Genomic DNA, 12,032 nt, shown 5'->3' on the forward strand with positions numbered 1-12,032 from the left:
TCCCCTGCGAGACAAGATCATCTCCCAGTAAAGAATCACTGCTTTAGATATGTATCTCAAACTATGAGAATAGGAGTGGAATTCAGAGAAGTCCCCTCCTTTCCCCAAATATAAGTAGGAATTGTCTGTCGGCTGTGCCACTGGGATTGATAAAGTGGTCTTTGCAAGAAGCCCATGAAACTTAGAGGCTGGTGGTTCTTCCTTGGTCCTCCTAACACACTTCTCCATAATCTCTCTCCCCTACCTGCCAGCTTCTTTATGTTCTTTTGTGCATATTGCTCTTTCATGGGCAAGCAGAGACACCCCCATCCCTAGTTATTTTTTTTTTTTGAACTTTTAAATTTTGTATTGGGGTGTAGCTGATAAACGATGTTGTGATGGTTTCAGTTGGACAGCAAAGGGTCTCAGCCATGCATACGTATCCATTCTCCCCCAAGCTGCTGTCCCATCCAGGCTGCATCATAACATTGGGCAGAGTTCCCTGTGCTATAGAATAGGTCCTTGTTGGTTATCCATTTTAAATACAGTAATGTGGACATGTCCATCCCAAACTCGCTAACTGTCCCAGTTATTTTAACCTGAAGATGTGGTAACCATTTCCAGATGGGTATTGGAAGAAAGTGAACTGAAGGGAAAGGAGGAAGACTGAATTGGGTTTCCTCTGCTTCAACTTTTAAAACTTCCACTGTGATACAGAAAGCCCCAAAGCATATGGAAATGGGACTTTAGAGAGTGACCAGAGAGGAGTGTGTGAGGAAGAGGTAATTAGGTGTTGTAAGCAAACCAGAATTGCTGTACTCTGGTTAAAACAGGCATATATTGCTTTAACTCAGTCCAGTTCCTCTTCTCAGTCACTGCTGCTCCACTGATGGAGCTGCCATCTACACGCAGACAGATGTTGCTTTTACGTGCACCAGGAGGCTGCAGGACGATTACTCAGAGAATCGCAGATAAGAATTTCCCGACATTTGGCTCTGTAAAGTCCCAGCCCTAACCTTGCAGTTTTAACCTTTAAATGGCACACAGGCTCCAAAGGCCCTTTCCACTGCAGCAGTATGAGCTACTCCTAGTGACTGGGGGATCATCTGGTAGTTAATGACGCCTACAGAGTTTTTGACAGAGCAGCACCCACCTTATACAACGTTCTCATGAAATTGTGGTTATGAAATGGTCACTGGTTGCAACAGCACAGAGCCATTATGATTTTTAAAGATTTCTGGCTTTCCTTCTTGCTGGTTAATGAAAACCCTGGCTGTCATATATGTTCCCAAATCACATTTTGCTCAGTTCTTTTCTGTCATAATGGTTGCTTTCCCCTTCAGCTGACGTCAGACTCCGCTGCCTCCTGTAATTTTCCTAATTGCTTTCTCTTCTGTTTCAGTCTGCACAGTAACAGTGGAAAAGAAAAATTCAAGAAGGCTGACTTTGGGAGGGAGGGGCCCGGGCGTCTTTAGGGAGGTGGTTATTTCCTAACTAATGTTTCTTACCCACTCTCCTCAGTGCGGCGTAACTTGTCCCCTTAGAGTCAGGAGTGCTCTCACATATGCAGGAGCTGAGCTGAGGAGGAGGACTTGGATTTGACTGAGGGCCTGCTCTGTGCTCGGTGCCTGCCTGGGCTTCTTGTGCATCGTTTTATTTAATCTTTAACACTCCCTTTGAGGAGTGTTTTTGTCTCCTGTTGTAGGCGAGGAGCTGACACACAGAGAGGTTAATTTGTCGTTCTCACCCAGGGCTGGCATTCAGATACAGGTCCCTCTGACCCTAGGTCTGTGCTGTCTCCTTTTCCTGGCCTTTTCAGGTTAGTAGTACTGTCATCTCAAAGGGAAAGGGAAGCAACTGTGGGTCCCCAGAGTAGTGTGTACCATGAAAGGCACTGGTGTTGGGGGTGGAGATTACAATCCTCAGCTGCAAAGGCAGTTTCAGGTCTGTGAGGAAGAATAAAACTAACTGTATTCTCAGAAGAGTACTGCTTTCTGGAAGGATCATCTTGGCTTGAAATGGTAGCTATCACTTCCCTCAAGGCTTAGAAAATATGATTTTTAACTACTGGACGACTCTTTGCAAAGAATATCATGATTAATTAAGTGCCCGTTAATTCTACTGGTATTAAAAGTGTCTTTAATTGTCCAACTGAAGGAGATAGGAATAATCTAAGAGCATATCAGTTGCTTGAGTGCACTGATTTGGTCTCTTTTGGCTGGAGTAGATAGAGGAAAAGGAGTAAGGTAAAGGTTATATTTATATGTATGTGTGTTTGAAATTGGATATTTGTGCTGTTTGAGAAATTTGCCTTGAATCTGCAGTCTGCTTCTTAGTTCACAATAAAGAGAATATTAACCTCTTATTGATTCTAAACCACAGAAAGCTACTTGCCTCCTTTCTTTCATGGTTCCTTTTCAAATTTATACTTTTTTCTGAGGGAAGGAACATCAGAAAAGATGGAAAGTAGTACACAGAGGGGCAAGAAGAAGAAGGAGTCTTTGAGTTGCTGGCCTGAAACTTCTTTGGCTTACAGTTGTCTTCAACTCTTGAATCTCTTCACTGACTTCCCGTGTGGGAGGGACTGTAGGGGAAATAAACTCCCCCCCGCAAAGTGAGAAATAAGTAGGAGCTTCTGGAGAAATGATGGCTGCGTAAGTTTCTCAACCAGGGAGGGAGATTTATACTGTGCTTAAAGCTGGGGGAAACGTTTATACCTGCTACTGGAACCGATTTGACATTTAACTTCTCATCTAAAAGCATTACGAATTAACTGTTTTAAGCTGTGAAACCATTTGTAGTAACAGACCCAGCAATTAATCACCTAGTATTTGTCTCTTAAAAAATGATGTATTACAGCTGCACCAGGTGGCTGCCGGCTGTGTGCGTGAGACGGGCCACCATCCTCCAGGAGGAGGGAGAAGCTGCTCTTGATTGCGTTTGCGCGTCATTTTGACTCCATCAAAATCCAGTTGAGTGCAGGGCTTCCCGGGGTGCAGGGCTTCCCAGGTGGCGCTAGTGGTAAGAAGCCTCCTGACAATGAAGGAGGTGTTAAGAGACACGGGTTGATCCCTAGGTTGGGGTGATCCCCTGGACGAGGGCATGGTAACTCAATCTAGTGTTCTTGCCTGGAGAGTCCTTTGGACGGAGGAGCCTGGGGGGCTACAGTCCATGGGGTCACAAAGAGCCAGACACAACGGAAGCAACCTAGCATGCGTGTAGGGCAAAGAAGAGAGACCGTGGCAGGTTTTTCTAGGAAGTCTGTCTGGCAAAAAACTCCCACAAGATCACTGTGACTCATTTTTGACATATAAATACCCAAACCCGGAGACAGTTTTCTGATGGGTTAGTTGTACCTCTCATGCCTTTGGGTATCCTCATTCTGGCTATTGTTTTTGGTTTTCATGAAAAGGCAGAGGATACTTAGGCCCACAGTTGATTTTAGCTTGGGGCTGTTAGACACCTGAATGTGACTTAGCTCAGATGCTAAATATTGTGGCGTGTAATGACCACAGTGGAGCAGGAGAGACGCTGGTGACCTGGATTCTGTTTTAGGCTCTGCTCCTAATAGGCAGGTGGCTTTTTTTTTTTTTTTTTGGTTGTCAGTTTTCTTATCTGGAAATGAGTGAATTATACTGACCATCTCCATAAATTCTTAGTCCATTTGAATGGTTTTTGCTTTAATTTGGAAAAGAATAAATTTGTTAAACACTTGAAACCAAATATAAAAGATGAAGGAGAAAAGCTATACTTAGTGTAGACATTTACATTTTTTAAATTAAACTCTGCATTATGATATTGATGGTAAGAACTAGAATGAGCCAAGCTTCACTTTCCTCTCTCTGGTTCTAATATGGCACAGATGTGATAATAAAGCCCATATGCAGCCTTGCTGAAAGTATCAGATTAGACATAAAATGTTGAAAAAAAATCTGATAAGTAAATTGAGCCATCAAGTTGTTTTAGGCAACACAAAGAATGAAAACAAAACAAAAAACCCACTCAAGCTCCTAAATCTTTGAAAGGTGAAATTCATTTTCTCAACTTATTGGTGCTGCTGCTGCTGCTGCTAAGTCGCTTCAGTCGTGTCCGACTCTGTGTGACCCCATAGACGGCAGTCCACCAGGCTCCGCCGTCCCTGGCATTCTCCAGGCAAGAACATTGGAGTGGGCTGCCATTGCCTTCTCCAATGTAGAGAAAAGAGAAAGAAATAACTTCTTTCTATGTGTTAAGTAAATACCTTCTTGTTTGAAAATCAGTGACGGTATGTAATTGGAATTTTAGGAGCACTGAGTAACACATTGTCCTCTTGTGTTCTAGACATTTATTAACAAAACGAACCATCCTTAAATGGATCCAAATATTCTGTATTGCAGTTTGTGAAATATATGACATCCTCATTGATTTAATTTTTTCATGTTAGTTGAATACACTGATTGGAAAAAAAGTGTAATCCACATTGTATTCCAGTGTCTGACACTACAACCAATCTAGGAAATATCAAGAACTGGCTGTAGCGGTGCTGGTAGGAATACTAGTCCTGGCTCCTTCTACTTCCCCTTAATAACAGTAGGTTCATCACTGTACTCCTTTAGCTTCCCCAGTTTAAAAAAAAAAACAAGTCAATTCATTATTTTAAAAAATTACCCATGAATGAAGACTGATTCCATATGGTGGCTTGTCCTACCCTTAAAAAGAAATCAGTTTATACTTTTTTTTTTGCTACACCCCTTGGTTCAGTTTGCGTTCTTCCATATGTGCTTTTATTGGCATATTGCTATACCACCTGCTTGAAGTTTGAAATGTTAGTTTTGGATGCAACATTGACTTTGATCTAAGAGTTCTTTGTTTTTTTTTCTGCAAGACATTTATATGAAAGCAGAATCATTGATTTTAGTAACTTATGTGTTCTTCCTGCTGCTTATTTCTTAATTGTGCTTGTCATAATGTCTGTTACGGGACCACTGCGGCATTATTGATAATTAATAAAAGATTATAACTTGAGATAGAAATTAAGCAGAAAGAACTACTGATTTCTTAAAGAGACAAGGTAAACTCTGATTTTCAAATAGTGGCACAGACCTTCTGTTAATGTGAGAATAACAATTCTAGTTTTGGTGAAAAATTTTAGAAAGTTAGTTTCAAAATGTGCCTTATGGCAAAGGTAAATTCCTAAATTTATTTGAAATTTATTTTTTTATAATTAAAAAGTTTTGTTTTCAGCAGGCCAGTTCTTAATAACCACATGATGAAGTTTACTAATGAAAGAGTGCATGTTCGCACATACATGCTTTATGTATTATATGCTATTCCTAGCAGTTTGGGAACTAAGTAATCTCTACATATCTTTGTTGAGCAGAAACTATGGCAGTGTCCCAAATATATAATCCTACGTCTGGAATTTTAAATTTAACTTCTAGTTTTCTGTGTCCTGCTAATTGTGAGTTTGAGGAATGTTTTTTAAATTTTATTTTGTTCAAGTATAGATGATGTATTATGTTAATTTCTGCTGTACAGCAGCGTCATTCAGTTATACATGTATCAGTTCAGTTCAGTTGCTCAGTCGTGTCCGACTCTTTGTGACTTCATGAACTGCAGCATGCCAGGCCTCCCTGTCCATCACCAACTCCCGGAGCTTGCTCAAACTCATGTCTGTCAAGTCGGTGATGCCATCCATCCATCTCATCCTTTGTCATCCCCTCCTCCTCCTGCCCCCAATCCCTCCCAGCATCAGAGTTTCTTCCGATGAGTCAACTCTTCGCATGAGGTGGCCAAAGTACTGGAGTTTCAGTTTTCGCATCATTCCTTCCAAAGAACACCCAGGACTGATCTCCTTTAGAATGGACTGGTTGGATCTCCTTGCAGTCCGAGGGACTCTCAAGATATATATATATTATTTTTCATAATCTTTTCCATTATGGTTTATCAGAGAGTATGGACTATAGTTCCCTGTGCTATGAGTAGAACCTTATTTATCCATCCTATATATAACAGTTTGCATCTGCTAATCCTAAACTTCCAGTCCCTCTCTTTCCCGCCCTCCCCCCCCATTTGTATCATATTTTAGAATCTACACATGAGTGATATCATATGATGTTGGTCTTTTTTCATGAATTATTTAGTATGATAATTTCTAGTCCATCCATATTACTGAAAATGGCATCATTTCATTTGTTTTAATGGTGGAATTCCATTGTATTATGCACCACATCTTCTTGATCCATTCATCTGTCGATGGACATTTAGATTGTTTCCATGTCTTGGTTGTCGAGAATAGTGCGGCTATGAGCGTAGGGGTGCATGTATCTTTTCAGATTATAGTTTTGTCTGGGTAGATGTCTTAAGAGTGGGATTGCTGAATCATATGGTAATTCTATTTTTATTTTCTGAGGAACTCCATACTGTTTTCCATAGTAGCTGCACCAACTTACATTCCTCCCAGCAGTGCAGGAGGGTTCCCTTTTCTTCATACCCTCTATAGCATTTGTAATGTACAGCCTTTTTAATGGTGGTCATTGTAGTTTTGATTTGCATTTTTCTTAATAATTAATGATGTTGAGCATCTTTTTATGTGTTTGCGATCTGTGTGTCTTCTTTGGAGAAATATCTGTTTAGGTCCTGTGCCCATTTTTTGATTGGGTTGTTTTTTTGTTATTGATTTATATGAACTGTTTGTATATTTTGGAAATCAAGCCCCTGTCAGTTGCATAATTTGCAAATATTTTCTCTAAGTCCATAGGCTCTTTTAGTTTTATTTATGGTTTCCATTGCTGTACAAAAGCTTGTAAGTTTGATTAGGTTCTATTTGTTTATTTTTGCTTTTATTTCTATTGCCTTGGTGGACTGATCGAAGAAATGCAAAAAAAGCAAAATGGCTGTCTGAGGAGGTCTTACAAATAGCTGTGAATAGAAGAGAAGCAAAAGGAAAGGAGAAAAGGAAAGATATACCCATTTGAATGCAAAGTTCCAAAGAATAGCAAGGAGAGACAAGAAAGCCTTCTTCAGTGATCAGTGCAAAGAAATAGAGGAAAACAATATAATGGGAAAGACTAGAGATCTCTTCAAGAAAATTCGAGATACCAAGGGAACATTTCATGCAAAGATGGGCTCGATAAAGGACAGAAATGGTATGGACCTAACAGAAGCAGAAGATATTAAGAAGAGGTGGCAAGAATACACAGAAGAAGTGTGCAAAAAAGATCTTCATGACCCAGATAATCAGGATGGTGTGGTCACTGACCTAGAGCCAGACATGCTGGAATGTGAAGTCAAGTGGGCCTTAGGAAGCATCACTACGAACAAAGCTAGTGGAGGTGATGGAATTCCACTTGAGCTATTTCAAATCCTAAAAGATAATTCTGTGAAAGGGCTGTAATCAATATGCCAGCAAATTTGGAAAACTCAGCAGTGGCCACAGGACTGGAAAAGGTCCGTTTTCATTCCAATCCCAAAGAAAGGCAATGCCAAAGAATGCTCAAACTACCGCACAATTGCACTCATCTCACATGCTGGTAAAGTAATGCTCAAAAGTCTCCAAGTCAGGCTTCAGCAATACCTGAACCATGAACTTCCAGATGTTCAAGCTGGTTGTAGAAAAGGCAGAGGAACCAGAGATCAAGGTGCCAACATCTTCTGGATCATTGAAAGAGCAAGAGAGTTCCAGAAAAATATCTATTTCTGCTTTATTGACTATGCCAAAGCCTTTGACTGTGTGGATCACAATAAACTGTGGAAAATTCTGAGAGAGATGGGATACCAGACCACCTGACCTGACCCTTGAGAAACCTGTATGCAGGTCAGGAAGCAACAGTTACAACTGGACATGGAACAACAGACTGGTTCCAAATAGGAAAAGGAGTATGTCAAGGCTGTATATTGTCACCCTACTTATTTAACTTATGTACAGAGTACATCATGAGAAACGCTAGGCTGGATGAAGCACAAGCTGGAGTCAAGATTGCTGGGAGAAATATCAATAACCTCAGATGTGCAGATGACACCACCCTTATGGCAGAAAGTGAAGAGGAACTGAAGAGCCTCCTGATGAAAGTGAAGAGGAGAGTGGAAAAGTTGGCTTAAAGCTCAACATTTAGAAAACTAAGATCATGGTATCTGGTCCCATCACTTCATGGCAAATAGATGGAGAAACAATAGAAACAGTGTCAGACTTTTTTGGGGGGGGCTCCATAATCACTGCAGATGGTGATTGCAGCCATGAAACAAAAAGATGCTTACTCCTTGGAAGGAAAGTTATGACCAACTTAGACAGCATATTAAAAAGCAGAGACATTACTTTGCCAACAAAAGTCCATCTAGTCAAGGCTATGGTTTTTCCAGTGGTCATGTATGGATGTGAGAGTTGAACTATAAAGAAAGCTGAGTGCCACAGAATTGATGCTTTTGAACTGGGGTGTTGGAGAAGACTCTTGAGAATTCCTTGGACTGCAACGAGATCCAACCAGTCTATCCAAGAAAATCAGTCCTGAATGTTCATTGATAGGACTGATGTTGAAGCTGAAACTCCAATATTTTGGCCACCTAATTCAAAGAGCTGACTCATTGGTAAAGACCCTTATGCTAGGAAAGATTGAAGGTGAGAGGAGAAGGGGACGACAGAGGATGAGATGGTTGGGTGGCATCACTGACTCAATGGACATGGGTTTGGGTAAACTCCGGGAGGTGGTGGACAGGGAGGTCTGGCATGCTGCAGTCCGTGGGGTCGCAAAGAGTCGGACACTACTGAGCGACTGAACTGAACTGAGGCTGATCTAAGAAAACGTTACGGTTTATGTCAGAGAGTGTTTGGCTTGTGTTCTCTTTTACGAGTTTTATGGTGTCTTACATTTGCAGCTGTAAGTCATTGAGTTTATTTTTGTGAATGGTGTGTGGGTGTGTTTTAACTTCATTGATTTACATATGACTGTCCAGCTTTCCTAGTGCCACTTGCTGAAGAGACTGTCTTTTTTCCATTGTACATTCTTGCCTTCTGTCAAAGATTAATTAACTGTAGTTGTGTGGATTTATTTCTGGGCTCTTTATTCTGTTCCATTGATCCATATGCCTATTTTTATGCCAGTGCCTTTCCCTTTTGGTTACTGTAGCTTTGTAATATTGTCTGAAGTCTAGGAGGGTTATGCCTCCTGCTTTGTTCTTTCCTTGAGGAATATTTTATATCTTCATCTTGTTGTTCTAGTCACTAAGTCATATCCAACTCTTTTTGCAACTCCATGGACTATATAGCCTGCCAGGCTCCTCTGTTCTTGAAATTTTCCAGGTGTGAATACTAGAGTGGGTTGCCATTTCTTTCTCCAGGGGATTTTCCTGACCCAGAGATCAAACCGCCATCTCCTGCGTTTCATGCAGATTCTTTACCACTGAGCCACCTGGAGGCTCATATATATGTTCATCTTAGTATGTATTAAAAAGGAAGTTGTGGCCATTTTGCTGTATATTCTTATAATAACCCAGTTAGTGGCATGTCATTTTAGATCTCTAAGTTCATTTCCTGCTCTGTGTAGAATGAAGATTGTGGATTTGGGTATGAGAGATGGGAGTTTGGGTTAGAACAATTTCTGATGTCTCTTCTGGTTCTAAATATTGTATGACTTTATAGAAGGAGAATGCTCCGATGGCCCCATGACCACAACTGTATTTGTTTATCATTGACTTGGCTTTTACTCTTAAGAATTTTGAAAGTTATACCCTTACTATACATAGATTTCTGAAAGATTTGGTTCTCTCCTAAATCATTTAATATTCTTGGCTCTTTTATATTAACATTTGCCAAAAGTGTCTTTGTCAACAAGAATTTGAATTGGCTTTCAAAGACTCTAACAAGGCTGAATATAAATGGAATGGGGTCATTCATCAGTATCCATTCTTTTATTTTATTAGTTGTATTAATGTGTCAGCGTTTGGTTTAGGAACTGTGTGTAGCCCTTCCATTTTGTTAATGGTTAGCCTTGCTGCCACCTTCCTTTCAGCTTGCACTAAGTACAGAATAGTTAAATATTCTTGACTTTTCTTAGTCTTTCAGCTGCCATGAAGTATTAAGCAATAAAATAAATGTAACTGTTAGATTTTCTCTTCCACACTCCCTTTAGTGGGTGTTTCGTTAGACGACTGTTTTGTGCTCTGGTACTGTCTAATCTAGTCACAGTAGTTTTCACATTCTCTTTTTGACTGCGCCAGGTGGCATGTAGTATCTTAACTCCCTGACCAGGGATTGAACCCATGTCCCCTGCGTTGGAAGCATAGGGTCCTAACCACTGGACCTTCAGGGAATTCCCTAGTTTTTATATTCTTAAAAATGCCAATTAATTGAATTAAATTATGTCACTATTACAGTCAAATTATCAAAGAAGAAAATAGCATAATAAATGGGATCCCCTTTGAAAACTTCGAAATCCTTGCATAAAGAGAAGCAGCGGAAGTAAATGCCTTTTTAATATGGTATTTTACTGAGAAGCTTGACCAGTGTATATTGATTTTGCACTTTCCATGGTAATGTTGTGTCATTTATTTAGATATTCTTGGAACAGAAGATGTTGTTGTGGAGGTGACTGCCAATGATGCTGTGAGGTTTTATCCCTGGACCATCGATAATAAATACTACTCAGCAGATATCAATCTGTGTGTGGTGCCAAACAAATTTCTAGTCACCGCAGAGATTGCAGAGTCTGTCCAAGCATTTGTGGTTTACTTTGACAGCACACAAGTAAGACTTTGTTTTCCTTGGACCTTGAATAAAAAATTATTTTGTGCTTTTTCTTTCCCCTTTGCATTTTCTGTGAGTTCTCTTAATGTCTCTTTTTCTGTTTTTGTTTGTATATTTTTTATCCCTCTAGAAATCTGGTCTTGATAGTGTTTCCTCCTGGCTTCCTCTGGCAGAGTCATGGTTACCTGAGGTGATGATCTTGGTTTGCGATAGAGTATCTGAGAACGGTAAGGCACAGCAGTACGTGGCACATATGTTTGCCATACTTTGGTAAACAAAACATTGCTTTCCTTAGCTCAGAGCAGTATGTCTTGTATGAACAGTATGTCTTGTATGATTTTACTACCTTACAAAAATATCTTCAGCTTTTTCTCTTGCAGTATTTAATTTTTTAAGAATGGACACTTGGGGTTTGAAAAGTCATCTTCTTTTTATTTATTTTGGATGCCTTTAGAATAACATTGACATTAAAGATTAACACTTTGTGGAGAGTGTTGCAGCAATATTCATGTTTTATTTATTTATTTTTTGCTTATGAAGAATCTTTTGCCTGTTATTTTAGGTGTAAATCGACAGAAAGCTCAAGAGTGGTGTATCAAACATGGCTTTGAATTGGTAGAACTTAGTCCGGAAGAGTTGCCTGAGGAAGATGGTAAGTATTTTTATGTCTGGAGAAAACATAGATTTTGTATTAAGAGATGAGAGATTATTTTAATTCAAGGAAGAAGAATCAAAGTGATATTCAAAACACATTATTTTTCCCTAGCTTTTTGAAAAGATTTATGCAGAATCTATTGATGGAGTCTGACTATTAATCGAATAATCCATTTATTTGGTTTTACCACCCACTTTAGGACTTTTGACATGTTTGTTTTTCTTATGGATAGAGATTTCTACCTCAAACCTTAGTCATTTCCCCAATCTCGTATCCTTTCTTTGCTGCCAAAAAGGAGGGTTTGCCCTAATTCATAAATAGTTATAAAGTTTATGTTTCTTATTTTGAATTTCTAGTAACCTGAGGCTGAATTCCTAGAGGCCCTAGGGGGCATGTCAGTACTATTTGTACGTCTTTTGGACATTTGAAACCACAAATAGACGCAGAATGTCCCCCTGCCCCTGGTGGGTGGGTAACTCTGTACTTACCTTCCTTCTACTATATTTTGGACCTTCTATTTCTTTCCTCTCTTTTTTCCCCTTCCTCCATTCTTCTTCTCATATTTTTCCTTCCAAGTACAACTGTGCTAGCTACTGTGGAGTCTACCAAGACAAGACAGTTTTGGCCTCCAAAACCTTATAATCTGGTACAAGAGATGCAACTTGTATACAAATTACTGAA

At 39.8% G+C, this 12,032-nt stretch overlaps 1 protein-coding gene across 4 annotated transcripts in view; it reads left to right on the forward strand.

Annotated features, from left to right (window-relative positions):
* LOC120852521 (alpha- and gamma-adaptin-binding protein p34) overlaps nt 1–12,032 on the forward strand; it is a 77,390-nt gene that overhangs the window by 10,606 nt on the left and 54,752 nt on the right. For all 4 annotated transcript variants that reach the window (XR_005718580.1, XR_005718582.1, XR_005718581.1 and 1 more), the window contains exons 2-4: nt 10,506–10,696; nt 10,827–10,923; nt 11,259–11,348. Coding sequence is in view for 1 of the 4 variants with exons in the window: in XM_040225802.1 (XP_040081736.1) it covers nt 10,506–10,696; nt 10,827–10,923; nt 11,259–11,348 (378 nt within the window). In the remaining 3 variants the exon portion in view is untranslated. The remainder of the gene's footprint in view (nt 1–10,505; nt 10,697–10,826; nt 10,924–11,258; nt 11,349–12,032) is intronic.

The sequence above is a fragment of the Oryx dammah genome, unplaced genomic scaffold (genome assembly GCF_014754425.2).
Source record: "Oryx dammah isolate SB20612 unplaced genomic scaffold, SCBI_Odam_1.1 HiC_scaffold_26, whole genome shotgun sequence".
NCBI classification, from domain to species: domain Eukaryota; kingdom Metazoa; phylum Chordata; class Mammalia; order Artiodactyla; family Bovidae; genus Oryx; species Oryx dammah.